Here is a 20,151-nt window from a genome sequence, read left to right as displayed (position 1 = left end):
AGTCTATGTCACATCTTTTATATGGCCAGACATTTGGTATTGATACTTTTCATGCACCTGGTGACATCCTCCTACTAATCTAATCCTTAGCCATTCCTATATTGACCAAACCAGTCAGAAGCATCATTATACCTCAGGGATGTCCATCTCAATCTGTGTGTGACATCCTTCCTACTCAGTTTCCCCTTACGTGATCCTGCTCTTCCAGCTGGTCCAATTCCAAAAGACATCACTCAACCTTTTCCTGCTATCCAGAACCCAGAAACGTCACTCAAGCGTTTCTTGCTATCCAGAAGCAAGAGAAGTCACTCTGCTCTTTCTTGTTGTACAGAACTCAGAGACGTCACCCAGCAATTTCCTGCTATTAAAAATCTAGAAGTCACTCAGTCTTTTCTTGCTAGCCAGAAGCCAGTTCAAGTTTTACAGAGGATGACTTTCCTTGTCTAACACATTTTCGTGATCAACACTAAGTGCATCATCAAGGTCAAAGTGTAAAAAACAGTCAACAGGAAGAGAGTTTGCACTTCTTAGAAAACAAAAACCTACTGGAGCAGGAAGCTATATTACAATGAGGTATCAAGACAACAAATTGATGGGGACCAACGAGTTAAGAGCTGGAATAAAGGAAGCAAGGAATAAATCAGACAATTCTGAAGAACACATTTCATCTTGATTGTAATTTTCACATTTCGGATGATGTAACCTGCAAAATTCAAGAAATGCCTCTTTTTGAACCCAGGAACCTGCACGAATTTTCAAACTGGATCTTTATTAAATCTATTGCAGAGGGTTAAAAGGCAGAATGGTGCCAATAAAAAACAAAAAAAGGACTAAAATATCTCTCTCTCTCTCTCTCTCTATATATATATATATATATATATCATGGGCAGTCCATCGATTTCGATGATGACGTGGAGGTCGGTTAGTGTCCGTGTCAAAGGTACGATGTGAGTCCGATCGGAGCTCTGAAACCCTGGCCGTAGATGTGACATCTGAGGGCAGGAAATCCGGGTAGTGGCACCCGTAGTCGCGCTCTTTTTGCTTCCCAAGCAGCAATGCTTTGATCTCTAATGGCATCGGCTGCGCCTGATACCACACTTCTCCAAACTATCTGATCTTCAGCTTTTCTTTTCCAGTCGTTGAGTTAGTTTGTGTTTTTCATTTGTCTCTTGAACACGTCTTTATTGCGCAGTTTCGATGCGCCTAGGGGTAGTTTACCTTATTTGAGCTCACCAAAGAAAACTGCTTTTGGTAGTCTGTTGTCTGACATGCGCGTGACATTTCTGTCCATCTCAGTTGGTTTGTTATGATTATTTCTTCGGCACTGGGCATTTTAGCCTTTTCTAGTACTTCAAAATTCGATACATGGTCTTTCCAAGAGATACCCATTAGATGATGGAGGTGCCTATGCTGTATCAGGTTTAATCTCTTGAAGTGGTGTCCGTAGAGAGTCCAGGTTTCTGATCTGTGCAGGAGTGATGGTAGGACAATAGCTCTCTACACTTTCATCTTGGTCTTTAATTTGATTCCACAGACGATATCTCAATTTTCCGCGGAGGTCGAAGGTGCGATGTGAGTCCGATTGGAGCTCGTAAACCCTGGCCGCAGATGTGACACTTGATGGCAGGAAATCCGGGTAGTGGCCCCCGTAGTCGCGCTCTTTTTGCTTCCCAAGCAGCAATGCTTTGATCTCTAATGGCATCGGCTGCGCCTGATACCACACTTCTCCAAACTATCCGATCTTCAGCTTTTCTTTTCCAGTTGTTGAGTTGGTTTGTGTTTTTCAAATATCTCTTAAACACGTCTTTATAGCACAGTTTTGATGCGCCTAGGGGTTGTGTACCTTCTTAGAGCTCACCAAAGAAAACTGCTTTTGGTAGTCTGTTGTTTGACATGCGTGTGACATGTCCTGCCCATCTTTGTCTTTGTACCACTGTTGTGGATTCCTGCCGACCGCAGCTAGCCACCCAGGAGTATGTGTGAACGAGCAATGTTTAGTCCACCTTTTCTAGGACCCTCTCCAGATTTGGGCAGGCAGTGCAGCTCTGAATAGAGCTGCCCGGTCACTGGAGCTGCTACCTTGCAATGCTGTCGCTCTTCAGCAAGAGCACGACCATCATACTCCAATCACCTGAGTGCAGAGATCACGCCGCGGCTTCCAGTCCATCAAACCTGCCGGTACACCCTCACTCCATTGCCACAGAACTTTCACTTCTCTCCCAGCCTAGGCAAAGTAGGAATGAACAACTTGCCCAGTACTGCTAGCACTCTCCGCTGAAAGCAAAAGTACAGAGGCAAGGCCCGGCCAGGCAGCACACATGCAATCAGCCATATCCGGCAGACCCGAGTCAAGTTGTACATCACCCTTGTTGACCGCGTCGGCACTGCGGTGCTTGTTCATCCGCTGCACAAGCTGTTGGGATTCCTTCCTCATCTGCCAAGAGCATTGTTGACCAGACTTGGATTTTTGTGACCCTAAATAGGGGGGCTAGTGGGTACTACACCTTGCCCAAGGGTGACCCAGCAATGCAATGACTAAGGGGTAGTGACATTCTCCCTTAAACCCTGGAGCTCCTGCACCAGGGCCTCATTACCGGATGTAGTTTTACATCGTACCCAGGACATATATATATAGTCACCACATACAGTACTGTTTCGCTGTTTCACAGCTCATTAGTGCAGCTAGGCAAGCAACTACCTCAAGCCAGGATTGAAACCCGATCGCCCAAACGACAGTTGGAGCTTCTAATCTATACAGCTGCTGCTATGCGGGCAATGAATTAACAATGTTTTGACATTATACAAATACCTAAGCTCAATTTGTTAACACAAAGAGCATCGCTTCATATGCTAATGGTAATTTGTATATCACTTCCCAAGTGCTCAACCTAAGATAGATGTTGTTTATTTGTTTTTGTTTGAGATACTTTTTGAATGAGTTCAATTATTTATACGAAAGTGCATTTTTACCTAAATGCGAGTTGAGAATAATTTTCCCCTTGACTAATTTGGTACCCCCAAATGGGGAGTGGCATATGTATTGTTTTAAAAATATAATTATCCACTGGCACATGTTTCATCAACTACGATTCATCAGAGTGGCTGAATCTAGCGTGAATGGGGTTGTGACTGATGAGCAACAATCAATTCACAGATGCCTCAAGGGATATAGATAGATGAAGTTCATAGTCATTTCAAATGGTGTCTTACCTGGTTTAGGCATTGACGGCTATGATTCTCCATTTATCTTTCTCCCTTGAGGCATTTGTGAATTCATTGTTGCTCGTTATTCACAACCCCATTCATGCTGTTTTCTCAAAAGTGTGTGATGTATTGTCACAACTTTCTTTGAAGTTGTACAGACAGTAGGTTGCAGTTTCTTTCTGTCTAAGCAGTACTCATATTGGGTGATTATCCTGACCATTGTATTTAGGGGGATCTTCTGCTCAGCACAATGAGATACAAAACCATATAGAATCATTCTTTATTGCTTTCGTATTACACCAGTCACCTGCTTTCCATGACCTCACATTACCCTGATCAAGAGGCTGAAGTGGGTTCTCGACCTTACTCAGGGGTCTCCCACAGACTAGCGGAGGGAAGAAGGTCCTAACTTTTCCTTTGACAGTATTGCTGTTCCGCCACCCTATGCAACACTTAGTATTCCCAAATGGTCACCCATCTGGTATTAGCCAGGCTCATTGTTGCTTAACTTTGGTGATCTGGTGGGAACCGGTGTGCCAACATGATTATGCCGTCTATATATATATATATATATATATATATATATATATATATATATATATATAAAAAATATATTTTAGTCATCGACATACAGACCTGTTTCGTTGTTTCACAACTCATCAGTGCCGCTAGACTAACACCTCTCCCAAGCCGAGGATCGAACCTAGAACCGTCGTGATGACAGTCGGCAGTCCTACCCCCTGACTACGGAATCGGTGGCCGAAATTAAACTGTCCGAACGTCTATTTAAATAAACATCCGTCCGCCACTCGTAGAGTGCTCAATATATAGTAAAGCTGGTAATTAGTAAAAACCTGAAGAGAGTGCTCAATACTATTGCAGAGCAAATATGTGCTTTATTTTTTGATTACCGTTTTATCTGTTTGGTTACATATGTTTTGGATGTTGAACCATGTTTACAATCCAACAGCCTCGTCAGACATTACAGAAATGGTTGTTAGTATTTGGAAGAAATGTCTTAGAGGAAATACGAGAAAAAAAAAGTGTGGGGTAAGAGATAATAAGGGGGAGGGAGACGGGTATCGACAATATTTACGTTTTGAAGGTTAAAATACATTAGATTGTAGTGTGTGTGGGGGGGTAGCAGATTCAGGTAGGCGTGGGTGGAGATATATGGATATAGAGAGGAGGAGGGGGAGAGAGAATGGTAAAAGAAAGGGGAGTAAGGAGAGGAGGGGGAAGGTATTTCAATTTTAGGTTTTAAAATTTTGACTTCTTTTGGTTGTTTAGTCAGGTATATGAAGTAGATGAGAGAGAGAGAGAGAGGGAGAGAGAGAGAGAGACTTTGTGTAAGTGTCATATGTGTTTGACAAGTAAAAGGTTTCATTTAGAATGCCATAAGTCGACTTGTTCATTTCAGTTGATGATGAGTTTTTAGGTAGTTAAGGGTTAATATATACGCCAACGCAAGCACAAATACACATACATACAGACACACACATATGTACATTTCTATACATCCACATACAGACACATATGCACATACACATATATATAAATAATGTATATGCAGACATACATGCACCTATATGCAGACATACACACACATACACACAACTCCTATACACATATAAATACTTATATATATATATATATATATATATATATATATATATATATATATATATATATATATATATATATATATACCTACATATATACATATAGGTGGAGATATAGATCTCCAGTAAGAAGTAAATGTACATATATATACATACATACACACACATGTATCCACATACACGTATATACAATTATATAAATATACATATTCAAAAATAATAAACACACAGACATATATAGACATGTGTATATTTATACTAATTAAATAAAGTAAAGTTAGGATAAATAAATAAATAAATAAATAAATAAATAAACGGGTGTAGTTAATAATGTGAGGTTAGGTAGACGTACTGTAAGATATGTTCAAAATACATGTTGTTGGTTTAATATTTAGGGGTCTGTATTGATTTGCTTTGCTTATTGGATAGGGATTAAGTTATAGTGTCTATATACATGTAGTGCATGAATATATATTTGTATATCTATGTCTATGTGGGCATGTATGTGTATGCGTGCATCTGGGTGTTAGTGTCTGTATATATGTGTGTATCTATGTGTATGCATGGGTGGGCGTATGTATGCAAGTATAACTATATCTGGATTTATATGCATGTATGTGTTTGTATATGTATATATACTTGTGTCCACAATACACTTGACACTGAAAATAAAGTTAAGCATAACAACTGCCCAAAGCACCATATTAAGAACCTACCCCCTATATATGAACTTAACGGAACTACAAGAACCCCTGACTCATTATAACTTAACCACCACCCTCATAATATCTTTAAGCCTTTATACCTCCTTTTCTAAAATTTTTTTTCTAGACACTATAACTTAATCCCTATCCAATAAGCCAAGCAAACTCAACAGATCTGACATTACTTTGTTTAAAAAATAAAAATAAACGCATTAAAATAAGTTAAAGCATAAAAAAACTTATCCGGATAGATAGAAGAGTAATTTATCTTGCCATCTGTTGTATATTTATTTTTTTTTTTTCACCTCTATTTTATTTTGTTTTGTTGGCTATTGTAAAAAATGCCCATCAAACAAAATGACTACATCACTACAACAACAACAACAACAACAACAACAACAACGAAAGAGTTGATATGTTGTACTAAAAACAGCAACAAAAAAGTAAATCCTTCGTCATATCGGCCCCTTCGTGTTAACCATTGAGCGAGTTCTCTCCCTCTCATGGAAGCGGAAGTGATGGCGGCTAAATTAAGGTCAAGGCCGTTAACATTTTTCCCATCATGTCGTCTCGGCTGGTTTTTTAATGACGTCCATACACAACAACCGAGCACTTTTATATCAAAAGCACATTTAAAAATTATAACTTTAATTTTTTTTCTCTACACAAATTGGATCTGTACACCATAAACAAACAAACCAGAACCCATTCTTGACTGAACCAGAAGAAGCAGTATCCCAAAAAAGAAAAAAAAAAAAAAAACCTCCGTTTTTGGTGGGAGAGATTTTATTATTATTATTATTATAAAAAGAAAAAAGACGCTCTCTTTTCGTCGTCCAGTATTGATTGGAAAAAAGAAAGGAAACCTCCCCCAAAAAACAAACACATTTTCTCTTTTTAAAAAGATGATAGATCGTGTTCTTAAGGGAAGTTTCGACTATTTTATTTAATGAATCCGAAAAACCGCCGTGGAAAATATACAATCTCTGCCCGTGCCGGCCATGTGGTTGCTTCGTTTGGCAATTTCATGGTCGTCTGGGGAGGATACCAAGTGAGCGAGGTAACAATGCAAACATTTCTTAATAATCTTCTTTTTATTACCCTCACCCCAGACACATTCGACGTTATCCTGATATTTGCAAAATCCCCTGTGCAGTGCAGTGCAACAGTGCACTCATGCTCTAAACTCTAAATCCTATACCGAATACGGACCGTGCTGAAATAATAACGTTATTTAGAAATCTTAACATGAGTAGAAAGGGCAGGCACTTCTGCATGTCAGTGACATATTAGCAACAGAGACGAGTTATCGACCCCTGTTCTTCGAAAGAGAAGTGATGTCTAGCGGCCATTATGTGAACTCCAAATATAAACAAGTGTTTACGATAACGCAAAAATATGAAAATCGAAACATTGCATAAAATATGTATGAAAATATAATTTTAATGTATTAATTTCTTGGTGCTAATGCACTTACTGATCCGCCGCGCTATTATTTAAATCGTATTTCCAAGTTTAATTAAAGTTTTATGGGTACTACTACTCATACAGAGTGATTCCGTACTGAAATAATAACGTTATTATTTAAAAAGCTATTCTTAACATGGGGGAGGGGAGGTGTTTTGTACCTATTCTGTACTTTAACCTTAAAAAAAAAACATATCATAAAACTTTAACGTGGAAATACGATTTAAAAAAATAGCGCGGATCACTCTTTGCATTAGTGCCGTTTTATGATGTTTTTTTTTTTTATTCAATTGTAAGGTTAAAGTACAGAATAGGTACAAAACAGCCTCCCCTCTCCATGTTAAGAATGTAAATAATAACGTTATTATTTTAGCACGGATAAATGACTGCATGAGTACTCGCGCACTTATTGATCCGTGCTGAAATAATAACGTTATTATTGAAAAAGCCATTCTTAACATGGGGAGGGGAGGGTGTTTTGTACCTATTCTGTATTTTAACCTTACAATAAAAAAACATAATAAAACTTTAATTAAACTTGGAAATACGATTTTAAAAATAGCGCGCGGACAGTAGGTGCATTCACTGCATTAGCACCATTTTTTTTTAAATACTAAAAACACGATAGCAGTTGTTCTACTCGATGAATTTTCGTGATTTTCGGATATATTAACATTTTCGACACAAAAATTAATGTTTTTGCTTAAAATCACATATTAAAAAAATTGGTACTAGTGCATTTAAAATGCACTAGTACCAATTTTTGCACTTACCTTTTTACCATTTTGCACTTATTTATCCATGCTGAAATAATATTATAATAACATTATTATTTAAAAAGCCGTTCTTAATATGGGGAGGGGAAGGGTGTTTTGTACCTATTTACTATGCCTCCTCACGGGACAGAGTTAGACACCAGGGTCGTTTTTTAACGTGGAGAAAAGGTACAAAAATAAAAATTGTTTCAGTCGTGAAGGATTTCTCCTCCACCGAAAGAGAACAAGAAATAGAAGTGCAGCATCTGAAGAACAGATACTACACTTTGATCTTGTCCCGAAGGGTGTTTTGTAACTATTCTATACTTTAACCTTACAATTGAATAATAAAAAAAAAACGGGTTTGTATTACTGTACACATAGATTCGAAAAAGTTGCCAAAAAACAAATACATAACAAAGAAATGTTATCAAAGGTAAGATTAGTTACTTTTCTTCCAAACTGGGTATATTTTTAGTGTTTTTATTCAATGTAACAACATGTTTATTCAGCTCGAAAAGCATACAGTGTTTACCGATGTATTGGAAAATTCAAAATGGCGCCCGACTTTCTCTTTAACACGGTAAGTTTGGGAAAAGGTGTTATAAATAATAAACTAGACAAAATACTATTAAAAACCCACCGAATATATGTCAACCTATGTCACGGTAACATATTGAGCGAGTTTCTAACAGTATTTTGTTTAGTTTTATATTTATAGCACCTTTTCCCAAACTTACCCTGTTAAAGAGGGAGTCGGCTGCCATTTTGAATTTTCCAACACATCGGTAAACACTAAACACAGTATGTTTTTCGAGCTAAATGAACATGTTACATTAAATAAAAACACTGAAAACATATCCAGTTAGGTAGAAAAGTAACTTTTGATAACATTTATTTGTTATATATTTGTTTTTTGACAACTTTTTCGAATCTATGTGTACACAAACCCCAAAAAACGTATCATAAAACTTTAATTAAAACTTGGAAATACGATTTAAAAAATAGCGCGGATCAGTAAGTGCACTAGCACCAAAAAATTGATATAAGCACCATCCGGCAAGTGACTGGAAACGGCCGAGCGAGCCTTATTACAAAAAACACAAATTGTTATAACCCCCCTCCCCATGTGTAGATTTGTAAATTAAAGAAAGAAAAGGGATTAAATATTAGATTCTTCAGAATGGAATAATATTCCCTTTTTCTTTAATTCTGCGACAACGGCCTTTAAAAATCTATATTTCATGTTAAGACACACTAAAATATTTTTTTCAATAAATTAGTTTTAATTTTAAAACTTTGGGAAATACTTTGATAAAAAAAAAATTCTAATTGCAAAATTCATGAATTTTACAGCAATTCAATTTTTAAAAACAACTTTTTAAAAATTGATTTTATTAACATAAAATATTCTTTAATAGAGTTCAGTTATAAATAAAACAGTTATTTAAAAAGTTTATCCTATAAAGTTCTCTATTGTTTAAAAAATAAAATACTTATTAACGTCAGTATTTGTTAACATTAAGTCAAAAAAAGAAAAAATTAAACTCTAATATTGGTACCGGTGTCGATGTGATGCTTTAAATTTCTCCTCGAGTCCTGTAAGAGTTAATGCCCCTTGTCTCTGACTTTTTCGCTTTAAGTAAACAGCTGACAGAAACATTCAACAATCGTGCTTATATATATATATATATATATATATATATATATATATATATATATATATATATATATATATATATATATATATATATAACGAAGATTAAAAAATTTTTTTTAGAAAATTTTATTAACAAAAACGAAATAATTGAAAGAAGTCAATTTGTTTTTTTTTTTTTTTTTTTTTTTTTTTTTACTCAAGTCCAACTCCAACTCACCGTTACTGGAAATGTCGACTTTTATAGATTTTCGGGTATGCTTACAACGAATAACCCCTCCCCCAACCTCCCTATGTTAAGAACGGCTTTTGGAATAGACATCACCCAACATCCCCATGTTAAGAACGGCTTTCGGAATAGACACCCCCAACCTTGTCAGCATACCCGAAGACCTAGAAAAGTTAATATGTCGAATGTGAATGGTGAGTTGGACGTAAAACAGAACAAAATTTAAATTTCCGTTCCATTTTTTTAAAACAACCGTAAAACAGAGTGTTCTTTGCAAGTTTTACCCTGAAATTAAACAATCAAACACTCAAGGCACTTTAGCAAAGTGCACAGCACCGTCTACTTTTTGTTTGTCTGTCACGGAGCAAAGGCTCCGGAAGTTAATGTAATGGAGAATACTCCCCAAGTGGAATCATCGCATGTTTGCTTCATCCTGGAAGCCGATACTACCTATGCAGACCCCTGGATGGATGTCTTTCCCTCTAGCGATGTGGAAAGAGGATTGGAGAAAATGTTCAGCATTGAGTCGTTGGGCAATCAGGATAGAGAAGAGATTTCAGGATATGATCAGGGTATGATTCGGCAGTTCCAGGAATCTATAACATTCAGGGATGGGAAATATCATGTGCAGTTACCCTGCCATGCAGATAAGCTGGCTCTGGTTCCTTCTAATCATGCTATTGCTTTGCACGTTTTGGATCATGTGGTCAGGAGCCTGGAGAAAAAGGGGCTGTACCAAGAATGTAAATGTATTCCTTCAGCAGCAACGAGAGGGCATCATTGAGGAAATACAGGTGGATCCTCAAAATTTTGATGACTATGTATGGGTACCTCATCAGCCTGTTTTTAAGACGGATCTAGCAGCTACTACTAAAATCAGGCCTGTATTTAACTGTAGCTTGAAGGTTGGTAGCTCTGCTTCTCTTTGTTCAGTGCAGTAATGGAGAATACTCCCCAAGTGGAATCTCTTTCTTGAAATAGGGGCAGGATTTGTAGGAAAAAAGTGTGTCTACCTCACCAAAGGGAATCAAACCAGCAGGAACAGAGAAAGCCCCCCCCCCCCAAACAAGGCACCAACTGTAAGGGACCCAAATGTTTCACCAGATCCAGACCCATAATTCCACTTATAGCAACCAAATCAGTGCCCGACTCAAATTGCCCAGCCAGAGAATATCCAGTTCGTTTGAACTCTTCCAACAGTAAATGCCAATTTTTTAAATATAAAGATAGGTCCAATGAGTTGGCAACCAGTACCGGAAAGTGCCCCACATGACCAGACCCCAAATCCACATCCAATTTCACCTCTCTGTATATTTGCTCACATTTTCCAAGAAGAGTAGTCAGCCTCAGATGACAATCCAAACTGTCAGAACTCAAGGAGTGCAAGACATCACCAGACAAATACATTCTGCCACTATCCAATAAGCAGTTTACAGAGATAGTTCTTCCTCCTTGACCGAAGGTAACACAAATCAGAGGAGGTAGTTTACTTGAGTAACCAGAAGGAGACTGACAATCTGAATCTATGCGGAAAGAAACATCTCGGGTTGTAGTGGCTCTAGATTTTGAAACGGTTACCCGAGAATTGTTTCGATGGATATCCGAAGAACCAGGCAACCCACTGCCTTTAATTAGCAAGCGTTTAATAGCCTCACTGGTGTCTCGCATCAAAACTGACAGAGAAGGAATTCTAGAGCCGCATAACTGAATAAGCTCTCCCTTCAACGCTCTCGGAAATTTCAAAAAAAGTATTTTGGCCATTAATCGGGCCCCCGCAGAACCATCCTCAGAGAAATCACAATCGAGAGAGCTGGCCAGTTCTTCCAGAATGAAAGCTTTTCTGCATATAAAACTACCAAGATCCTCATAAGAACTCTCCTCCTTGGAGGAGAAATCGATAATATCTTGGAATATCTTATCAATGATGTCACTAACATCTAAATATTCTCGTTTTGATACTGCAAGTACTTGCTGATAATTTGTATCGACGCAACTTAAGTGATTAATCAGCAGCAGATGTCTCCCAGACAGAACATTTTAAAAAGTTTAATTTTTCTGCGTCATTTGCCATGCCTGCTGCACAATTTTCAAATCTTGATAAGAAATTGTAAAAACTCATTCTATCGTTTTCCATTTCACAACCACTGAACATTGGTCCAGTGATTTGAACTTGAGGAAGTTTAACAGTGAATGATGATTGAGCTCTATCCATAGAAGGTCCAGGCGTATAAGGAAGAGAAGGTCGCTCCAAATACCCACTAGCCTCTGGAGGATGTAACAGGAGAGAGAGATCCTCTAATTCCTTCCGTATATTCAGCTGGTAACTTAGCCAATCGGACTCCATAAGCTCTCTTTCCTCTTCAGAGATACAGGAAAGTTGCAACTTGCAGATGGGGATTTCAATTTCGTTGATATACTCCAAAATTTCCTTGTGGAATACATAAAATATAGCAGGAGTAATCTCTGTGCCATGGGACAAACGAAGCCTACCCTTGATTTTCATCTTCAGAATGGAAATCTGGTTATGGTGTCGCTCCCTGGAATCTGCCACAGCTGAAGTATCAGAGGTTTCCATATCCTTGTACGGGTAACTGAACAATTTCCAGAATTGTCACTAATTGCTGTTACTAATGACGTTCGAAGTTCTGTTAGAAATTGTGTTGAACTAGTGTATTTTTTTCGCAAATTGTTGAAAAAAAATCATATAACTGAGAGTAGCTAACCTGAAGTGAGGTTGCGAAAAAAATACAATCTTCTTCGCGACCTTCTTCTCAGGTCTTGTAACCACAGTAACATAAAAATAAAGGAATGAAGTAACTCTTCACAAAGGAGGAAGGTTTTTATAACAATTACCTTACTTAGTATAAATAACCACAATTACCTTACTCTATTAGTATAAATAACCACAAGGTCTTCTTGACTGCCGGAAGAGCATCCTCACCTCCGGCAGCTACACCCAGGTAAGCTATGTATTATTCACTACAGGTCATAGAGACAGAGTAAAATTTATTTATTTAGGTATAAAGTCGAAACTCGTATCGCTCTAAATTATTTAGGTGACCAATATTGGGACGGACGTTTTGGAAATAGACCTCCATCTCTAAATTCCACAATGGTAAACGTATCTAAGCTAACCCTAATTGGGTTGCCGGACTATAATAATATTCAAAGCCAAATCTTCCAGAAAAAAATAAAGGCTGAATTGATAACTGCAGCCAAATTTTCGCTAACAAAAAAAGCCAAATCGGAAAAAGCAGTGTGTGTAAATATATAAACATTTATAGTTTTCACGTCATTATTGTAATTTTTTGTGTCTTTGTGTAGGTTAGTGATGTTTTAAACTAACGCATTTCATATATATTTATACATTGAAGAGTTTAGCTTTCAAATATTTGCATCTTTGTATTAAGATTCCCCCCCCCCCCAAAAAAAAAACAAAACAAAACAAAAATGAATAAAGAAATACAGAAGTCTATTTATTAATTATTTTATTTTTCCATGCGATTTGAGGTTTTTGGGTATTCTGAAAATAAATATCGCATGCAAAATTGTCACCGACAAATAGTTTGTATGTAATAACTAGGGCCGTGACAACAGCATATTCTTTTCATTCTCGAGTATATATCCAACACAGACACAGTTAATCAACCGAGAACCACATCACACTTTCTAAAAACATCTAAGATATTAATGCATACATACTCAAGAGTCAAAACAATGAAAAGAATATGCTGTTGTCACAGCCCTACTACAACCCATTATGCTTTCCGATGACAAGCAAAACAACACGTGCACATGTTTTGCTTATGGTAAAACTATTTGTTAGCGACAATTTTACATGTATTATTCGTTTTCAGAATACCCGAAAACCTCCAAGTGTCGTTAAATTAATGTGAATGTGAAAGGCGGAAAGAAATAAATTGAGCTTTTTTTAACATTTTCTTTATTAATGCTATTGTGACAACAGTCATAGAAACAAGCGTCCAAGGGTGGCATGTGCCTATTGTAAAAATTCAGACACTCGAAACCCAACCAATAGGAAACGAAAAGATGACATGTAAATGAGGAAGCGGTTGAATTTGGACATATAAAAAGCCGGTATTTCTTTCATTGGTGAGAACGTTTTTTTGTTGTCTCTTAGTTGTTTAAACATAGGGTGAATTTGCGTGTCAGTAGGAAGAAAGAACGACGGATTTTTTACGAAAGTCAAAACAAGAAAAGAAAAAGGATTGCCGTTGCGTGTGCCGAGAACATTGCACGCCAAAGAAATTTTTTTTTTTTTTGCACAAACATTTAACAGTATTCGGCAGTTCAAGGGAAAACTTTAATTTTAACACTTCAAGCTATTCCAGCTATCATGGTAAAGATACGACTAAACCACGACATGGTGAAGCCATTTACCTGCAAGGAAGACGTAGTAGTATGTCTGAAGAAGTTAAGATTGGTTGCAAGACGTCAAAATATAGATCATGTGGCAAGCCTACTGCCATTGTATCTGGATGGGGATACATTAGCCTTCTACTTGGAGATGAGTGGATGTCAAGCGGATAGACGCGATTAAAGGAGGCATTAATGGATGTGCGTTCACAACCTCTAGGAAATTAACCATGGTGAAATGGGTTGGCGAGCAGGTGGACGTTTACACAAACAATATCAGACAGTTGGTTGGACTGGCTGGTTTTGAGGAAGTCTGAGTAGAAACATTTGCCAAACTGGTTTTTGTCACAGGATTCCCTGATGCCATTTCCATCGAACTCCAGCAGGCACCAAAAATTGAGACCTTAACCATGAAAGAATTGATAGGAAGTGCAAGGGTGCTAACGTTAACCAGGTACCAAAGCCACCATATGGTTGCAGCCGTGAGTCCATCTATTGGTAAATCTGCTGTTCCTACTGGGAATACTCCCGGCACAGGAGTATACTGCTACAGATGCAGCCACAAGGGTCACATATAACGAGAGATTGCCGAAGACATGGAACTCATTGCTACCAATGTGGCAATGTCGGACACATGTCGGGGAAATGAACAAGGGGACGAGGCATCAGTGCCACTCTACTCCCCAACCAAAATGTAAATGCGGCGCTCTTGGAGATTGTCATCTACGTTGATGGAAAGCAATATTCAGCATTGATTGACACAGGATGCTCACAAACAATAATAGATGTGAATCGATGTTGATCCTGGAAGACAGCAAAAGTGGATGTCCTGACTTTTGGAGGTTTATCCCGTATATGGTGCAAAATAGGAGTAGTCACTATTTCAACAAATGAGAGTGACTGTTAGGATTAATGCTCTGTTGATGCGTGGTAAACCGCTGGGATTTGATCTGTTGTTAGGGATCGATGCTATAAAAATATTGGGAGGCATCACTGTTGGACCTACAGGTGCAGTCTGGATCGGCGTCAAGAAAATCTTGACGTGTGCGGCTATCTCCCTCAGTGAACCTGATGTTACCACTACATTTGACCATCAGAAACGAGCATGGATCGCGACATGGAAATAGATAACCGCCCACCTGAAGGATTGCGTAATTGAGTGCGAGAATATTGAGTGGCTGCGGAACTTCAACCAGATTATGATCAAGAACTTCATGTACGGATGGACAAGCATTGGCTTGTGCCATACTTGGAAGAAAAACTCTGACCTCTCAAGGGATTAATTCCGTTGGTGGTCGTGATGCAGCGGAATAAGGCAAAGGTGCGGCCAGTGATGGACAACTGCAAACTTAATAATCATGTAGATGCATTCACAGCAAATCCAGATGTTTTCGCTGCCAAGATGTGTGAGTGTTACCAAAAAGGGGCAAACGTGTCACTGCTTGACCTTTGGAGACCATATCTCCAAATACTACGAGTCCACGAAACACTGTGACCATACCAGACGGTAGAGGTCAATGGAAATAGATACTGTCTGACATGTTTGGGGTTTGGCTCCCCTCATTATGGAGGCTATCATTAACAGGGTGCTAGCGCAGGAGGAGGTTTTGGACCGTGCAATGTCGGCTTATATCGATATCTTTGTCGACTAAGACGTTGTGCCCACATCTCGAGTTCAAGAACATTTTGCTCAATTCAGGCTAGAAGAATGCAAGAACTTGGGGATGGCACACGCGTACTGGGATTGACATAGTCATAAAAGAACAAAGTGTTCTGCGCTAGAAACGAGGGAACGCAATCCCAGAAATTCCCAATATCATAATACGATGGACTGTATTTTCCCTGTGTGGAAATCTTGTAGGGCATGTCCCAGTATGTGCCTGGCTGCGTGTGGCATGCGGAGTAATAAAGAGAAGAACCTGTTCAATCACAAACGGCTAAAATGACAAGGTGACAGACTCCCTACTCCGGCATATGATGTGTGAGATGGTGGATGCAGTAAAGTGAAATAATCCAGCTTGTGGGGACTGGTGCATAGACAGCCGGGAACTGAATGTATGGGTTGATGCCAGTGCACTAGCAACCAGAGTGGCATTGGATAAAGATGAAACTGTGGTGGAGGATCCTTGTTGGCTGTAACCTGAGAACGATGCACAGCATATTAACTTGGCCGAATTAGATGCTGTGTTGAGGGGAATTAACTTGTCACTCCAGTGGCAAACCAAGGTGTTGCACACATAGACAGACTCTGGGTGTGTACACAACTGTGTGTCAGACACTCTCAGCGGGAGAGCGCGAGTTCATACCAAGGCTGCCAGTGAGATGCTCATTAGAAAATAACTAAATACCCTCAAAGAATTGAAGGAATATGAGCTCTCAGTAGATGTGACATGGGTTGCATCAATTCACAACATGGCTGATCAATTGACGCGCGTACCACAATGATGGTTCAATGCCGTGAAAAAGGATGCAGGACCAGAGCCATTGATCGGTGCAGTGCATGTTGCTGAGCTAGACACATTCCAGATCATGGCCATTCAGAGAAATAGTGGATATCCAGGAGTGTGATGCATCGCTTATTTCGCCCAAAGAGTTTGTCCTGTGATGACAAAAGCAGCAGTGTCAGATTGGCAATATGAACATGTATGGAATGCCAATTTATAGATCCAGCACCAGTTGAAAGCTGAAGGTGAGCAGCGATGGGCAACGGTTGGTAGTGGACATTACACACTACAGTGCTTCCCATTTCCTATCACAGATTGTGGCCCATCGTGGTTTTCAGTGTGGAGACAATTTGTTCGGCAGGACTCAGCAACTATAATTCACTAACAGGAAATGGTCTTTTTTTAATGTGGCCCACCTTGCGAACTACTGACAAATAATGACACAACCTTCTGCAGCAAAGAATTCAGGACGTTCACAGACGAATGAAGTGTGAACTTGAGATTTAGCTGTGCATATGTTCCAGCCAGAAATGGCATAGAAGAGCGATGCCATCGCACTGATAAACGGATTGTGGCTAGAATGCACTGCTCCATACCGGAAGCAGTCTAATGATATGTGACTCCAAAAGACGAGTCATCTTTAGCCTCATCAGCTAATGCTATATACCAGTAGAGGTCCGGGTAAAAGGAATTAATGTTATGCCACCAGTAGGAGGTCCTTTAATTTTGTTTCTCTCTATTTGTCCCTTTCTGTTTATTTACTTAACTAGCAGTTCAGCCCGGCTTTGCTTGGGCTCTCTGTTCTTTTCATAACTTGCCCTACGTGTGAATACGCTTTATGTAAGATTTCAAATGTTTAGACGAAAATTTGTCTGAGTAATTTCATAGACAGCAAAGGGTCAATTTTTTCAAAACTTTGACCCCAATTTTGACCCCTTAAGATTTATTATTTTGGTTTTGAATCAAAATATAAAGTTCTACCCATGTCCAAGTTATCTACATCTAAAATTTCAAGTCTTTTGACCCAAAATTGACAGAGGAATTTAGTGGAATCTGCAAAGGTCAACTCTTTCAACTTTGACGTTTTGGCTGCCAAATTTTCACCCCAAAACCGACAACTAAAATGCTTGCTGCATGTCTGAATACCCATTATGTATAAATTTCAAATGTTTAGACCCAAAATTGGCTGAGTAGTTTGCTAGACACCACAAAGGTCAAATCTTTTGAACTTTGACCCCTTGGCAGCTCAAATTTTTGACCCAAACCGATTAAAAAGCTTGCCCTGTCTCTGAATATCCTTTATGTAAAATTTCAAATATTCAAACTAGAAATTGGCTGAGTAATTTGGTAGAAACCCCGATTTTTACCCCATAACATTTATTTTTTTGGGTTCAAAGTAGTGGTGGGACGATTAATCGGAATCGTTAATCGTAAGAATCGTGTATTTTGGGAGGTATCGGAATCGGAATCGCATCGTTAAAAAATACCTTAATTTTCCGATTCCTTCATTACGATTCTTTTAGTCTGATGTTGAAAAAAAGAAAAAAAATTCCTGATATTTCTAACCGCAAGAGAGAAATAAAAAGAAACCGAAGAAATTCATTATTAACAGGGCAATGCTTAGTGCCCCTCCCTTACAAGGTTCATTCATTCAGATCTATTGTAATCAAAACTACAAAAGAGTTAACTTGAAAAGAAGTATGCAGGGCTCTACATTGCGAGTAAAAATTAAAAAAAACGCTTATCTTTTTAGCGATTGTTTTTTTTTTACTGACAAATCTTCTAATACTGAATGAAAATGCTTTTTCAACTTATATTTTCTTAAAATAAAACGAGCAAAGTCAAATTATTTAAACAGTAAAAGGTTTAATAGAACAATATACTTTTTTTCTCTTTTTTTAAAAGAAGGCTTTTGAAAGAAATATCTCTAAAATGAAATTGATCACGTTGTATTATTTCGCAAAGTTTTGACAGTAGTCGGTTTCTTTTGAAGTTTCAAAAAAATCGACCCCATACCTATCTCTTCCAAACCTAAAGTTATTAAATAACCCCTTCGTTAATTTAAGGGTAATTAATTCAATTCAGTCAATTTTTTTTTTGTTTTTAATTTCATTGAAATAAAATCCATTATATTTTTTTTTCTCCATAAAGATAAAACCCTGAATTTGATTATATTAAAAGCAGAATAATATAATCTTTTTTCTAGAATTTTAAATTGAAAATTAAAAGTGTTTTGTGCAGTTCTTTGCCGAACGAAAAAGAAATTAATATATATATTTTTAAAAGGTTTTGTAATCAGTTAATTTTTATGTCATTTACGATTAATTAAATAATTTCATTTTAAAAAGTATTTATAAATAGAATTTTACTAAGGACTTATAGTTGGGTTTGTATTACTGTACACATAGATTCGAAAAAGTTGTCAAAAAACAAATATATAACAAATAAATGTTATCAAAGGCAAGATAAGTTATTTTTCTACCTAACTGGATATATTTTTCGGGTTTTTATTCAATGTAACATGTTTATTCAGCTCGAAAAGCATACAGTGTTTACCGATGTATTAGAAAATTCAAAATGGCGCCCGACGCTCTCTTTAACACGGTAAGTTTGGGAAAAGATGTTATAAATAATAAACTAGACAAAATACTGCTAGAAACTCGCTCAATGTATGTTATCGTGACATATTTTGATATATATTCGGTGTTTTTTTTTAATAGTATTTTGTCTAGTTTATTATTTATAACACCTTTTCCCGAACTTACCCTGTTAAAGAGAGTGTTGGGCGCCATTTTGAATTTTCCAATACATCGGTAAACACTGCATGTTTTTCGAGCTGAATAAACATGTTACATTGAATAAAAACAAAAAAAATGTATCCAGTTTGGTAGAAAAGTAACTTATTTTGCCTTTGATAATATTTGTTTGTTATATATTTGTTTTTTGACAACTTTTTCGAATCTATGTATACAGTAATACAAACCCGGTTATTTTGTATCTACGGCGCCATGTCACGTGGTATATTGTTTTTTTTTTTTCATTACGCACGTTCATTTATAAATTATTAAATTAAATATTTATCTTTTTTATATTTAATTAGTATATATTTTCTTTCTCTTCCGCTATATTTTTTTATTTGATTCATTAAATCTGTTAATTATGAGGACCAAAATAATGAATCGTGTGTATTTATTCTCTAATTTTCTTGTTTTTGTTCTGTTATATAAATTCTATTTTATTTGTTTTTTCTCTGAAGGATAAATTCTATTTTCTTTGAGTTTTTTTTTTCTGTATTCCAATTAAGTAAAATAAATTTTCTCTAGAATAAATTTTGCTAATTTTTCCGTTTAGTTTGCTATATAATAATTTTATTTAATCCAAAACACGACGGTGTAGACATAAAATATCTCTTCCAAAGTTAGGGAACATATTTGGGAACTACCGACCATAAGTATAAAACTACCTGGTATATTTCAAAACAATAAATTCCCTAGGAATCGGAATCGGAATCGTACTTGGTATCGGAATCGTTAATCAATATTTTCCTGGAATTGGAATCGGAATCGTATAAAAATTAGGAATCGTCCCAACACTAGTTCAAAGCAAATTATAAAGTTTGATCCATGTCCAAGTAACCTACATTTAAAATTTCAAGTGTTTAGACCCAACATTGGTGGAGGAGTTTGGTGGAG

The 20,151-nt window shown here is 37.3% G+C and overlaps 1 protein-coding gene across 1 annotated transcript in view; it reads left to right on the top strand.

The window, feature by feature from the left end:
• Positions 1-5,941: 5,941 nt before the first annotated feature.
• The window catches only part of LOC145256208 (kelch domain-containing protein 2-like), an 83,533-nt gene continuing 69,323 nt past the window's right edge, over positions 5,942-20,151 (top strand). Inside the window, exon 1 of the mRNA XM_080114822.1 lies at positions 5,942-6,590. Coding sequence (XP_079970948.1) covers positions 6,480-6,590 — 111 coding nt within the window. The 5' untranslated portion in view covers positions 5,942-6,479. The remainder of the gene's footprint in view (positions 6,591-20,151) is intronic.

Source organism: Euprymna scolopes, chromosome 32 (genome assembly GCF_053919585.1).
Source record: "Euprymna scolopes isolate OS-2025 chromosome 32, ASM5391958v1, whole genome shotgun sequence".
Lineage (NCBI taxonomy): Eukaryota > Metazoa > Mollusca > Cephalopoda > Sepiida > Sepiolidae > Euprymna > Euprymna scolopes.
The sequence above is the reverse complement of the archived record's forward strand: the minus strand, read 5'-3'. Positions and strand labels throughout refer to the sequence as shown.